General features: G+C 36.9%; 4 protein-coding genes across 4 annotated transcripts in view; 1 reads left to right on the top strand and 3 right to left on the bottom strand.

Annotated features, from left to right (window-relative positions):
* BATDEDRAFT_37576 (uncharacterized protein) overlaps positions 1-356 on the top strand; it is a 756-nt gene extending 400 nt beyond the window's left edge. The window contains exon 1 of the mRNA XM_006683026.1: positions 1-356. This exon is cut by the window's left edge and continues 400 nt beyond it. Within this exon, the coding sequence (XP_006683089.1) occupies positions 1-64 (64 nt within the window). The 3' untranslated portion in view covers positions 65-356.
* Positions 357-618: 262 nt separating this feature from the next.
* Positions 619-2,079, bottom strand: BATDEDRAFT_28689 (uncharacterized protein; the record flags this gene model as incomplete). The annotated part of the gene is made up of 4 exons (XM_006683009.1): positions 619-708; positions 765-834; positions 1,466-1,615; positions 2,000-2,079. 4 exons carry the CDS (start codon positions 2,077-2,079, stop codon positions 619-621), a joined length of 390 nt encoding a protein of 129 aa, XP_006683072.1.
* Positions 2,080-6,484: 4,405 nt separating this feature from the next.
* BATDEDRAFT_28688 (uncharacterized protein) lies at positions 6,485-8,093 on the bottom strand (the record flags this gene model as incomplete). Its single annotated transcript, XM_006683008.1, has 4 exons — positions 6,485-6,554; positions 6,619-6,808; positions 6,856-7,789; positions 7,866-8,093. The coding sequence occupies 4 exons, from the start codon at positions 8,091-8,093 to the stop codon at positions 6,485-6,487; spliced, it is 1,422 nt and encodes a 473-aa protein (XP_006683071.1).
* A 3,458-nt stretch (positions 8,094-11,551) lies between these two features.
* On the bottom strand, positions 11,552-14,148 carry BATDEDRAFT_28687 (uncharacterized protein; the record flags this gene model as incomplete). Its single annotated transcript, XM_006683007.1, has 4 exons — positions 11,552-11,721; positions 11,814-12,087; positions 12,481-13,876; positions 14,045-14,148. 4 exons carry the CDS (start codon positions 14,146-14,148, stop codon positions 11,552-11,554), a joined length of 1,944 nt encoding a protein of 647 aa, XP_006683070.1.
* Between the last annotated feature and the right edge of the window lie 1,357 nt (positions 14,149-15,505).

The following is a 15,505-nucleotide window of genomic DNA, read 5'->3' as shown; positions in this document are numbered from 1 at the left end:
ATCCCACTCCCCCTCGACACATACCTCGCGGTACGGCGTCTGTTTGGTCTCGGTCATTATCTGACCAAGTCCCCGGTGACGAAACCGGTACCATACCATGTTATATGCAATAATGCACATGCCATGGCATGGTCAGACTCCCACATCAAGTGGGGTCCATTCCAAACCCAACTCACCAACCATGTTACCATGTTTGGCTTGCCGCGTCTGAGGAAACGATACCCAATTGTATCATTCCCAAGTGGACATTGTCATTGTACCAAGTACAACAACGCCGTCCATTCCAAACGCAACTCACCAACCATGTGTTACCATGTTTGGCTTGCCCGTTTGTGGAAACAATACCCAATTGTATCATTCCCAAGTGGACATTTGTCATCAAATGACAATACTCCACTGTCGCAGTCCCTCGTTCAACATATCAACCCCAACATTGTGTTTCGAATACCATTTTCCCCTTGATCATCACGGTTCTTGTGTTGCTTTGCCGTCTTGTTTACGTCGTGCACATCACCTTTTGTTCCAATCACTCAAAATCGCTTACATTAATGTTTATTCGTCATGTGTCTACCATGTGTTTACCCCATTTGTGTAGTGTTCAGTTGAATCGGTTGGTTCCTACATGGAACCCACTGGTTTAAAACAATTGCGCTGGTATTTTTCGCGGTAATCATCATATATGGTGTGCACTGTAATCATTGTACCAAGCTATTTGGTATTGAATCAAATTCAATTAGAATCAAATTTAAACCCAATCCAAATACAATCCAAATCAAATTCAATTTAAAATTATGAATCCGAATCCGAAAATCCAAAAATTCAAAATCCACAAATCTAATCCAAATCCAAATTGGCCCAGTCAAATCATTACTCCATATATAATAATTGGTACTACTAAGATTTAAACCTCGCTAGTTGTCCCAATCCATCTTGTCCAACTGTTCAATACACATTCACGGTATCCACATTGTAGTAATTGCATATCCAAATCAAGATCAAAAAATCTGGAAATCCAAATATTGCAACCACATCACATCCTAAACATCAACATTTGCTTTTTCAAGCCATTGGTTCATCTGGTTCTGTACACTTCCTAATCAATTCGGTTTTGCTTCACGCATTCCGTGCTAATCTCGGTTGTGTAGGTCATCAAATCACCCTGTCGGGCCCAATATGCCGTTCAAAAAACTGCTGATTCATATCAAAAAGCATTATAGTAACAGATATGGTCGTGCCGAATACTGTCATCGCTGTCAGTAGTGCCATTATCATCACTATAATTTAGCCATTATATTCCGAGTCACCCAAATCTACCATTGTGCATAGCTTCGGGGTGGAAACCAAAAACCACATAGTGCTAACCCATCAATGAGCACCAATTAATAATTACCCGACGGATTGCTCCGACAAACGCTGCTCCCTCCATATCAACAAATACGGCGGGGACGTTCCAAGTGATAATTACAATTGGCTAGCTATCAAAAGCCTATCAATGTGTGCTGCACCGATCTGTTCTGCCCGCCGAGTTATTTCATCGGGTTGTGCTCTCACAGATATCCGGTTCTTGGATCCTTCCACACTGAATAAATGACCCTGTTTAAGTCTCGTTATTTTTCTGATTATGCCAAATGGTTTGTTCAAAAACATTGCTTTGGTAACGTCTCGGCAATTTAATATTACTTGGCCGTTTTACATGTCAATTATCGTCGTGCCATGACCATACATTCCAGTCTGTATTCGTCACCAATATCAATCAATGGCCATTCATCATCACTTTATACAATGCTATACGTTATACTGTATCGCATACTGCCGGTTTGATTGCTGTATTACCATCCTGTCATCAAAACTGTATCTAGTGTGTGTTGCTGTAGTGATCATCTTTTTGTACGCATTATAATGTCCATGCTCCATTGTTGTTTGTGCTCCATTCACTGTTGATCTGTACACCATTGTATCCGCAATCATCGTACCTCCATATCCATATACATATACTTACATATCGCTTGCATCGTCATCATGTACTGTGCCATTGAATTGCAGTGTGTTGTCCATGTGTGGGACGTGCGTTTTGTACATGTTCAATTACGCTTGATCATTACAATTTTATTGCAATCATTTGTAGTCCCATCAGTAACACTCGGATTGTATCCATATTTCAACTGGTTGTGTATACAACATGTATGCATGTTACTGTCCAATATCACAGTGATCCGACCACCATCATACAGTGTATCATGAGTGTATCATTACCCCACAATGCGTTGTTTTTTTGCATGATTTTGTGTCGTATTTCAATACTATTCAACCGTTTATTTTGACCCTATACAACAGCCATTGTAACTCTGTATTGTTACCATATTGTTACCATATTGTAATGTGTATATACATGTCATCGAGTCAACCAATGCAGTACTGTATAGGCATATGGCTGCATTTGCATCACCACCCAATATTCGTACAAAAAAAACCCGGCAATTGAGCCGTAATCCAATGCATACGTATGCTGATCACCACCATAATTGACCGCTGCATTAATATATCCGCATTCGGACACTCCAAACGTCATACTAACCACTCGTGTCTGATATTATCCGGACATTCGGACAGGATACCATGTCTGATATTCGGACAATATATCCAACTTTGTCAATATTGATGCTATCGTATTGATATATTGACCATTGTAATATATATACATGATATGTATACAGTCCAAACCACAGCGCAATAAGTCGTGTTTTGAGTGTATACCGACGTGTCCAATTCGGTCGACAGTCGTGACTATAACATGTTGCTAGTTTAGTTGACAACATGCCATGATGCATGTCCAATATATAGTATGTATATACATACATGTCCAGTATCAATCGCATGCATGTAGTGTCATTATTCATCGAGATACACGCATTTCCAGTTTCATGTCAAATATTCGTGCTATGTGCAAGTTGTATTTTTTGCATGTATCGCATGTCAACACATGCATGCATTGTACATACCAATGCCATGTGCATATACTGTAGCAGTTTCATGCAACTAGTGTCACTATTGACGACGATATACGACATCAAACACGTCAAAACGTCATTTTCGGACTTTAGTCGGCCCATTCCATGTCAGATATTGACCATAGTGCGTCAGTGACATCATAATTCGATCCGCAACACATAATTACATATATGTGGTGCATACCAAGTCATTTGGTCGACTTTTGTGGTCATAGTCGATATTAAAGTTTTTAGTTTGCAATTGGTTTGAAACGACGAGCTCTACTTGTTATTTTAATCTAGTATCGTGTCTATCAGTCAATCAACAATTTATCTTGTATGCAAATGCGTCAAAAATACATGTAGTATATCGTTCTGATTCGATATCAGTTGACATTGACATTGTACGACCACTACTGACCAAGTTATTAACATATTATCGACTAGCTCATACTGTCCCAGCATGTCGTCAAGAAAACCATCATATATTACAGTGTTGTGCCAACAAACATGCATGGATTGCATTGAAACTGGACATGATACAATATCAAGTATATACATGTATTGTCATGGCATCAAACTGACATGATATCATGTATTGGTTGTGTAATGGACCATAATATATGCCAACAAAACGCTCCAAATCAGGCATGATTATAGTCGTAAATATATTATTGTGACTGTGTTGTTGGACAGTGACTATCAATGACTGTCAATGACTACTAATGACTATCAATAACTGTCAATGACCATCAATAACTATCAATAACTGTAAAAACGATCAAGGTTTGTAGCCTGACAGTGTACAATCGAGTTTATTAAATCGTGTAATTCTGGTCGTTATTCGACTTTACCCAACACTTGAACACTCGATTGTTGCATACAGTTTGACAGTCGTCATACATGGCCATGTGTATGCTGTTGTATAACCAGAGACGCAGTAGTGTTGCCATGTGTTGGTTGAATCGACATACTCGACACACACCAGTCAATGCAGTTTTGTCCGAATCCCTATTTTTGTTGGCTGTAGTTTTGCACAAACTTGAAACAGTCATCGTAACAGTGTTACTGTCATTGTCATCAAGCTGTAGTATGTGTAACTGTAGTATTGGTTGAGCCATTGACCATGTATTCGAGTATGAACGACTGTAGTTTTTTACAAACAATTGGTCAAACAACTAGTCAGAATACAGGTCCAACAACTAGCCAAACAACTAGTCAGAATGCAGGTCTGGACAATCGTCAAATACTGGTCAGAATACTGGTCAGAATGCAGGCTAAACTAGTCAAACAACAGGTTGAAATGCAGGCTAAACTAGTCAAAATACACTCGTCAAACACTGGTCAAATACTAGTCAAAATACTCGTCAAATATGATCAAATACAGGTCAGAATAACAGTCAAACAACTAGTCAGAATGCAGGTCTGGACAATCGTCAAACAACTGGTCAGAATGCAGGTTGAAATACTGGTTAAACTAATCAAACACTCGTCAAATACACTCGTCAAATACTCGTCAAAATACTCGTCAAATACAAGTCAGAATAACAGTCAAACAACTGGTCAGAATGCAGGTTTAAACAATCGTTAAACAATCGTCAACAACTGGTCAGAATGCAGGTTGAAATGCAGGCTAAACTAATCAAACAACTGGTCAGAATGCAGGTCAAATACTAGTTAAAATACTCGTCAAAATACAAGTCAGAATAACAGTCTAAATACTAGTCAGACAACTGGTCAATATGTGGATTAAACAATCGTCAAACAATCGTCAAATACCGGTCAGAATACTAGTTTAAATACTCGTCAAATACACTCGTCAATTAAACTATACAGTGCATTTGATATTCATACATTACACAATCAATCGTTAGTGAATATGCCAGTCATCGATATGTATTGTAATCAAGTGAATGTATCGGCCATTGTAACATGAATATATGATGTGTATACAGTCCAAACTACAGTGTAGTATCGTGTGTTTTGAATGTGTTCCAGTTGCGTCCAATTCAGTCGACAGTCGTGATTATAATATGTTTCCAATTTAGTTGACGATATGGCCTGATGCATGTCCAGTATATAGTATGCATGTATACTCATGTTCAGTGTCAATCTCATGCAACTAGTGTCAGTATTGGTCAAAATATATCCAATCTTGGTATCATGTCAAATACTAGTGGTAAGTATAAATTGTATATTTTTTTGTAATTTCATGGCAATACATGCATGCATCGTACATACCAATGCCATGTGCATATACTGTAGCAGTTTCATGCAACTAGTGTCAGTATTGGTCAAGATATTCGACATCAAACACGTCAAAACGACACTTTCGGACATGCATTTGATGGTCATGATACACATTGATATACTGCCCCAATGACAACGTAATCATATACACAATACATGACTATATGTGTGCCATACATTGCAGTTGATTTCGACATTGTACGACCATTGTAGACCGAGTTATTGACACGCCAAACATCGACTATAATATCCAACCTACAAAACGTCAGCTATTCAATTACTGTGTTATCAAACATGCATGGATTGCATTGAAATTGCACATGATACAATACCAAGTATATACAAGTATTGTCATGTCACCATATCAGCACAGGCTTATGTATTGGTTGTGAAATCGACCATTTAGTACGCGATTGTGATGATGCAAATGATCCACTTTGAACGCATATAACTTGATCAATAGCAGTTATTTCCCAGCCATATTTAAACTGATTGTGTATATGGTATATCACCATTGATTGAGCATGCATATGCACGGTTTTCAGACATTTATAATTCGTGTTGAATGTGTTGTATGTGACCATTTGAAACTCGACTAATTGTGGTGTATTTTGACATGTATATTGACTGATGTTTAGCGTCTGTTCATGTACCATTGATGTACCATTGACATGCTGTATTTTCCAACATTATGTGGTGATATTGCAATCAACAAATTGGTGCAACACTGAATGTATGTGGTGATTGTCGAGTATCGAGTTCATCTAGTTGTTTCTTGGTGTTTTCAATATCTATAAGCATCTTGTTCATAATTCCAATGTATGTGTTGTGTGTCAATGGTCTTGTTGCTCATAATGTGTATTTGCTATTAGGTTTTCAACTGTTGGTAGTGTTGCTTGTGGATATATGACGACATATTGATGTTGTATATAGTTTGGAGGAATATCACAAAAGTCAAAGATAAGCGTGAAAAAATGAACCAATATGTTGATTGTGTTGTTTAATAGAGTAAAAGGTTGACCCTTTTATAAAAATAATATGACAGTTATGCGTATCCGTGATTTAAACAACATAACTGATAAAGTCACTTGTTACCCTATAGTTATTGCATAAAAGGTGACGATAGTCATTGCATCAAACAGTTATGCGTTGCGTATGGATTCTGATTTGTTTTATATTAATTGCCTAATATGTCTCACATTACCAATGTCCAACATTTTCAGGTACAACTACTTGATAAGTTGTAGTTATGGTTTCCTTCTGCGAATAAATGTGCCACTTGAACCTGAAGTACTTGGTTGTTCAGGCAATCTAACACTATGCATCAAATTCATAATCAGTATCAATTAACACATACACACACCAATATCAAGCAGCTTACCGTGGTAATGGCCAGAGCACTCGATAACTGTTTGAAATAGTAGGATATTTGCTAGTCGAGACTTTGCATCCACATACAGCACCAAACCCAATGCGTTTATTTTGTAAATCAAATGTCAATCCAAGTTGGGTCATAAATGGTATACCAAGAACTGCTTTGTCATTTGAACCAGCTTTTATAGCAAATCTAACTATAATCCAACATGTATATTAGTCAGGTTAATCAAACAACACATACTGCATACAATTGTCAAATATTTACAATTTTTAGAATCAACTCTCTGTATATAATCTTTGGGACCCAACTTGATTGTTACAACGGAATTGCGATTGGCATCAGTTACGGGGTTTTGAGCAAACATTGTAATTGAAAGCGTTGGCAGCTTGCCCCAATCGATATCAAAACCGGATTCAAGCATTGCGTAGTTTTGCGAAAATATTTTTTTAACCATTACTTTTCCGAGTTTGTCACTAAATATATTAATGTTGACAGTGATTGCACCACTATCAAGAATAGCATTGATCAGCACATCCACGACTACTTCAGGAAAACGCATATGTAAAAAGCATGTTTCCACACTCGAGTACAAAATACGTCCATTTTCCATTATTGTTTTTTGGAATTCCTCGGGCAAATCCACTGGTTCGTCATTGACTAGTATACTCTTGATGTTGACAGTAAACTGATCGTCTGATGGTGATTGTACCCATGCAACACTTGTTCCATCCGTTCCGCATTTTGCAGTTACGTCCGTGTTTCCTATATTGATGAAGCTATTTGAAGTCATTTCATACGGACATAGTTGAAGACCAATCTCGTTATTGGGAATGACACCACCATTGTACAAAACATCCATTGCAGTGGTTTGTGGATGATGTTTTGACAACGAGGAATAGGCAAACCCAAATACTCCATCAAGATTTGGATTGATACCAACTAGATCTGGTGATTGTTTTTGAACTGCTACTACTGGTAAATTGATGTCAGTTATACTAGTACCCGGAATCGTCACAACTGCATTGGAACTAACTCCACTATACTCATCGCCTTTGTAATCTATAGTAACGGGTTCCCCACTTGGAGTGTGTTGCGGAGTCAAACCTACATCGTTGCTTGAACTAGGAAGTGGTACGATTGTATCAGACATTGTTGAATCGACATATAAATCCAACTATTTTAAACAAGTGTGAGATTGATTCAATGTAATATTATTGATATCAAACTACAATGCATGACATGATACATACATTGACTCCATCAGCATTGACTTTAATTGTGTAGCATTTCTTGATATCACCATCCAACACAACGGGTGATCGCTTTGACAGTCTATTGTTTGATTGACTGGTAGTTCCAATTGGTGATTCTAATGCAAGTCGAACTGCAGAAACCGTCTGTAACGCAAGTATAACGCATTCTAGAGTAATCAGCATTGTATCGAGTATTGTAATGAAAATGGGCTGAATCTGATACATGACTGCTGTTTTATAATGACGGCAGCTTCAAGGGTGACAATCAGCACTTTTCAAATGAATATTTAGAAAACGCCAAATACACCATGTAGGGTCAACAAAGCCGAAAACACCCTGTAGGGTAGATCAATATACAAGAATTGTTGATAGTGTATGATCAACCTCAGTAGTATTATGTGTTGATCTCTCCAATTGCGGTCATATATCCAGTGATCAGGTAGTGTCAGATCATTACCCTGATTATGGATAGTTATCATCACACATACAATCCATTACTACAGCATATACTGTCACTGTATACCAAATATTTGACTGATTGTTCAATTGGTCATGTATTTGATTTGTCCGAGTGATTCAAACCATGTCAAAATGATTGTTGAAATATAAATATATATCATCCAAAGTTGATTCAGATTGTCGCTAGCTGTAATCTGTTGATCTGTCAATGTGTGGCCATGTGTCAATGCACACAGTAAACTTAAAACCAACTTGCATAGTTGTCAATGTTCAAATCAAAGCCGCAAAGTTTCATTCTATTTATCATCGTTCATTGTTCATGGCTCATGGATAGCTGATCAATAAATCACATTCGACATGGTTGACATGATTGTTTTGTTGGACATATTTCAATAGATTTGTTTAGTTACGATTTCAATCAACTCAACTGCTTTGGAAATAACAGTGGTAGCGTAGTAAATGGTTTTAATAGCAACAATTCATATCGATTTTGCAAGATTCATATTTTTGATGTAGAAAATCATGGTTTGTAACAACTATTTGTTGTGTATACATCATAAACTATCAACCATTTGGTCATGCATCAACACCAATGTACAGTGTGACATGGTATGTTGAATAGATTCAATGTTGATTCAATATTCCCAATATTCCCAATACTATAAACAACATATGGATACCAAATAATACCAGTTTTTCAACCGATATTCACAACTAAATTAGTCAGACTATTTATCCAAGATGTGCAACCCAGACCAAACATCATGTGTACAATGGTGGATGGTTTGCATGTTTGAATAATGGACAACGTTCAGTTCTAGACTAATACCCAATGTAAATCATCAAATGATGGCAGGGTTTTCAACAAATAGTTTCGATTACATTTTGACCAATAGCAAGTGTTGATCGGAGATGATCATCAATGAACAATCATGGACAAAACTCGTTCAACTATATAGTGGATGAATGTAACATTGCATGATTGTCTACTTATCAGCGATATGTATATTATGACATGATCAAACAAATGGATGATATCATTAGTACAGGTTTTGATCAAGGTTTTGAAAACCAACTTCAAGTCTTTGCGCCAGGTTGTCATAATCTTGAATGACTGATGACTGTCAGTGCAATATTCCTACTCAATACGTTTATGGACACGGTAGTTTCAGTAAATCATTGCATGATTGGTTACTTTGACATGTTGGATTTACATGGTACTCAATGGTATGATTGATAGGTCAATTGGCAATTGTTTCGTGTTTTTAGTCATTTATTTGCCTGCAATAAAAGCGGCATGATCTCATATACCAGGAGTTTGACAAAAATACAAGACTCATTGTCATGACACTATTTCAAGAGTAGTCATTGCACATTGGTGTTCACCAGACAAACAAACCATCGAGTATAGCGTATTTTTCAATTTTCAGTTTTTGGCATTCAGGTTTGGGTTTTGATCAATCGTTGAACCAAGACTAAATCATCATTGGTTGCTACAGCTGGCCAAACAAGTTTACTCGATAAATATTACAAATCATATAACCCAAATCATTAAAATCACTCCAAACTGCTGACAAGTCACCGCCAAGTTGGTTGTTGCTAATTCATCAGTGTTGGCAGCTACAATAATCAATCAATATATGTTTTGAAAATTGTTTTGAAAATCGATTCGCACAATCTGCACAACTTTTGGACGAGTCATGATCCAAGATACTATCGCTGTTGGTTTTGATGTTATAACCAATTCAATGCCACATCCAAATGTTGTCAAAATCATCCAAAAACTATTGTGTTGACAAGCATGTATATTGGCATTGATTCCATTGTAAAAATAGTCGTATAGTTTAGAGTGATTGCTCGCGAGGTCAACAATATCACCATATTCACAAGACGGAACTTTTACAAAGCTACAAATCATATACTGCATGCATGTCGTTGGCATCGAGTCTGTGATTGTTGAACAGTGTTATGGTCTTGATTGTAGTCAGTCCACCAAATCCAAAATGTGTTGGGTTTGAAAATACTATATATTTTCAAAACCATTGATCTGACAATTAGGTCGCATCTTGTTGAATCCCAGCCTGAATATTTGACACCAGCTGTTGCAATTGCATCCAATAAACCAGCATTGATGCTTGTATCATGAATACCCCGAATATCAGTCATGGCATTATCCATGCATATACATAGTATGTTTAGTGGCAATTTGTCTCCAAATGCAATTTTGGATTTGACATTGTCATGCAGTCAAACCATGTTTTTTTGCAAAACATCGGTAAAAGACTGTAAACATGCGGATCTCAACCACAAATCGTTCAAAAGTTACAAATACAAGTCATCAAAAAACGTATATCGTTGTCATCAGACAATTTACCATCACACTGCACGACACTTGTACAAAGTTTGTTGGACAAAGCTTGGTTGATATCTAGGATACGGTTGAAACTGACAAGCATGTGTGTTCATATTGTCACCAGTGTTGTATTTGATATTCAATCAGTGTGTATTACACTATCTGACCAATACTAACCACACTACACTAAATAATCAAATGCCAAACAATCTGTAAACAGAGCAAGACACCACTCTAATTCATTATTTGCCACAAACTACCGACTGATCAAATGTCGTTGAGATATATAACACACTATCAAGACGTGTAATATGTCGAGTTGCAACAACACTAAATACATAATAAATGCATAAATGTCCATTTTTAATGGTATTGGTTGTTGTATAGTGGCTTGAGCAACTTTTTAAACAGCGAAATTGATGTTCAACATTGTTGCACAAGCCATTTCAACACAAACGCATTTCCAAGCCAACCCATATTAATAACTGTATCAGTTGTATCAGCTGTAAATCATACTGTAAAATGATGCTATGTTTGGCATGTATTTGACATGTACATGTTGTACATTTTCGATTGCCATTTCATGTATTGGATTATCAGCATAATAAACAGTATCTCAGTCATTCAGATTCCTTGTTTTGAGAATGATCATTTCTGTATCATTTTCACTGAAATGATAATCAGTGTGTCACTGTGTATTACTGTTTGAACCAAAGTCAATACTGCAAACACTCGAGTGCTACTCCAATCAATTGAGTTGAACTGACATTGATATCAGCAAGAAATCCAATTGATTTCCAAATTGAACGAATTGATTCCAAAATATTGTTATCCACAAACATAAATGTCAATTGCAACACTTTTATCAAATCTATTGGATATCAAATCCAGTAACCCATTGTAACAAGCCTTGAATTATGTCTCGGAACAATGCAGCCATGACAAAATACAACACTTTACCGGGTTTGCTGTATACAACAACATATATTTGGAGCAGAGTTTGAACATATAGTTGCGCAGTTATTTGAAATTTGTGTGTTTCTAGTATCATAACCAAAATGTGTGTTATTCCATCATCAATAATTTGCTCACAATACACTCAAACTATTGCTACACAATCAGTTGTCAATGACCATGAATAGTATATGTAGTGCACTGGATGATACCACTTGTTTTAAGCAAGACTGCTAAAATATTCAAAAGTTGACGACATACTTTGATACATTCGTCCATGATGATTGTGATTGATATTGAACGCATTTGGGTTGTGGTTACAATGTGAATTCTGGTTTTAGAACTAATCAGAATCGGATTGTCTGGAATTGTCTGGAATTGTTGTTGTGCTAGATTGGTGTTTTCACCTATAATCACTGCTAAATTTGATTCAAAGTTGTCAGGTGTGATATCCTGACAAATGCCGACATTATCAAAATGCTTACCGTATACAAGTTGATTAAAGTTGCAAGTTGTCTGCCAAACTCATACTTGATGCTTCAATCGGACACGATTAGATGGTACAAGGATGTGTCAACAGAGCCATTATTTGTCAAAAAGCGTATGTTACAATAGTAAACTTGAATTTGGAACTTTCATGCTAAATGCATCTCAATCCCTTGAATGGACACAATTGCATGATGCCAGTTTTATTAACATTGAATTATCAAATAATTGGAATGGTTGGAATGGTTGAAAATATGCCATATCAGTTGTAAAATACAACTATCACTTTCTACTCTTCAAATCTGGTTGTATTAGTGGGAGTTGTATAACGTATTGCATCAATCCATGAATGGGTTGTACCTGATCTGTGCCATCAATTGGGTTGAAACTCTGCTTTTTGAACCCTTCAAACTGGTGAGGCGGAACAACAAAATAAAGTTTGGGTTCATCATACAAATTGCACAGTTTTGTAAGAATATCAACTCCACAAATAGGATGTTCATCAGCTGTAAATTGGAACATTCCCTGTTGACTGAGTGAATCAATTGCTGCAAAATTATCGTCATCTGTCGGTTCGTAATAGTTGCCATCAAGTGCTGCTGCAGTAGGAATAGTATCTATTCCAAATGTAATTCGTTGGCCATTGAGTGCATCCAAAGTAATCTTTGTCACTGTACCATCTTCCAGGCATCTGCATTTGAGAGTTTGTCCACCAGTACAAAAAACCACATGTCCGTATATTTCAAACAAATGTCTTGAAATCTCGGTTGGAATACCATCAAACATTTGCTGCATATTGGTAACCATTTGAGCAGAGTGACGTTGCCAAAGCTGCTCTCCAATATATATTGAAGCAATATCAACATGCAGGAATTCGTACTGTCCGTCGTCTGACACAATGGTATGAAGCAATGTATGAGTATTTGCAGATAGTTTGATTGTGAATCCAATATTGTGTACCCCTTTGACTGCATCAACATCAGTCAAAGCTTTCTCCATTGGATTTGATACAATATCAAAAACAGAACGAGCTACACCACCATACATGCGATATCTCTCATTGATAGTCTCAATGGGTACATCCGGATAGCAATGACGTCGGCAAGTCTGTAACTCGTCCAAAGTCCAAACAGGAAAATACCATTCCCTTGCCATCTTTTGTTTAACGAACTCCTTGTATCCTTCAGACCGAGGAGATGACATGAACAATACAATACAAGATGATGATCTTGGAGTCGTGTGTCCATCAACAATATACAATGTGTCTTGTTTCCAAACAATATTGGCCACTTCAAGTCCAAGCTCTGTGACGAGTTGTTGCTGCAAGTCAAAGCATTTGTACGAGGATCCCACTTGATAAACAATCCGGTTTGGCTTCAAGGACAGAGTTTTCGTGGTAAAGTCATCCATCAAGCGATGCAATATGTAGACAAAAAACAGTGACTTTCCGATGCCTGATGTTCCAGATATTGCAAATGATTCGATGCCACGATCAATTTGATCCAAAAGCAAGCCAAACACATCATGATAGCACTCTCTAACATATAGTTTTTGTATTTTGTCTTGGGTGTATGGGAAAAAGACATGATCTGTCGACTGTATGCATTCATCGATCAGCTGGGCGTTTGCAAACGACTTGAATTGGGTTGTCAAATCATTGGGTTCGGTACGTTGTCGTTTAGGAGAAAAGTCTTGATGGTTTGCTGTTGATAAAGAAGTAGAACCTGCATCAAAAATGGCGCTCTTGCTTGGTTTCCTGGTAGGTGATGGTAAACAACCAATAACAACACAATAACCATCTTGAGTAAAGTATTATTGAGGAAGGGAGTCGAGTAAAGCCCAGGTGTTGATTAGTTGGCTCTTGTTGCTGTTGGTGTAGAGTTGGAGTTGAGGAGCATCAATGTCAGCCATAACAGGACCATACTCAGACTTGATAGCATCCTGAACGTCACTCGGGTCTTCAAAGTCAGTCACATCGATTTCAGTAGAAATAGTGTCGTATTCAACATTGAGGTATCGTTTTGGCATTTTATGAAAAGAAAAAGAGTAAAAAAGCAATTTATTTGTCAAGTGAAACAAAAATCGACTTTTTAATCGAGTCAAAATAACAAAATTTTGGGATATTTCAAGACAATTCACACGATTTAAATATTTGGAAATTAGTCAAATTTACACCAGAATTAATGTCTCATTAATGTGAGACATTACTAGTGTGAGAGTGTTGACTTGCATTGTGTGAGACATTAGTAGTGTGTGAATGTGAGACATTTCTGAATAGTTTAACAATCAAAAACCATCAACAATGACGTTTGAACTGGGATTCACATGACTTTCTTGTCTCCTATTTTATAAACACACTCACTCACTTGTTAATAAACAACACAATCGAATATTGATTCATTCCATCACATCTTCAATCAACTGCAACACACTTGACAATAATGACAACCATCAATATGCCATCATATGTTCACGATCCTCAAATTCAAAAGTCAATTTGAAACCCCATTTTTAAGCATCTACAAGTCTGCAATATCAGATTTGTGGTTGGTACATAATAGGTTGCCAATAAAAGTCGACAAATTGAGCAACTGCAATGTGCCTTGCTGTATGATAGTAACATATCAGAAATTATGAATGCTTTCAAAGTCAAAAGTCTGCAAATGATGTCACTGCTGGCTTGTAGCCTCTGTTTACAAACCTACAATCAACATATTCACTGGATTCGTATAATGGTAAATGCTGAACCACAAACCGCTGATGATATTATTATGAACAATGCTCATATTATTGGAAATCAAACGATTGGTGCAGTTTCAGATGCTGTTTCATCACACATAAAGTCTTGCTACAGAGTCTGAATCCAATAGCAGTGAATCTGCAGTTTGACCAACACAGTCATTAATTATCGTTTGAAACTCGAATCAAGTGATGATGTTGCTGTTTCAGATGCACTCAATATCATCAATGCAGTAACATTGAAACCAACTCAAATCATTGATCATGAACCAATTTACCGTGTCTTGATAAAAACACTGATAAACCATCATTCATACATGAGCTTGTCAAAAGTATGAACTGATTGCTGAACAGATGTTTAAAGTGGAACTCAAAACAGTGCAACTCAATGTGCAGCTTTCCAACGACTTTCCCACTACAAAAAATACAGTCTTGGAACTCAAAGTGTACATCAACAATACTTGTGTGTATTGACCATCAATGATGTTGTTGGTGTAGCATACACAATGTGCATTGCAGAAACGCTTGTTTGTTTGCTGGAGCTATTTCAAGCAAGCAAAAATACTAAAAGGTTCAGTTTGATGAATTTCTGGTGTAGATTTACAATGAATTCAAACTCGAGAGATTGTCGTACTTTGCATACAAG

Source organism: Batrachochytrium dendrobatidis (genome assembly GCF_000203795.2).
Source record: "Batrachochytrium dendrobatidis JAM81 unplaced genomic scaffold BATDEscaffold_20, whole genome shotgun sequence".
Taxonomy (NCBI): Eukaryota; Fungi; Chytridiomycota; class Chytridiomycetes; order Rhizophydiales; genus Batrachochytrium; species Batrachochytrium dendrobatidis.
The sequence above is the reverse complement of the archived record's forward strand: the minus strand, read 5'-3'. Positions and strand labels throughout refer to the sequence as shown.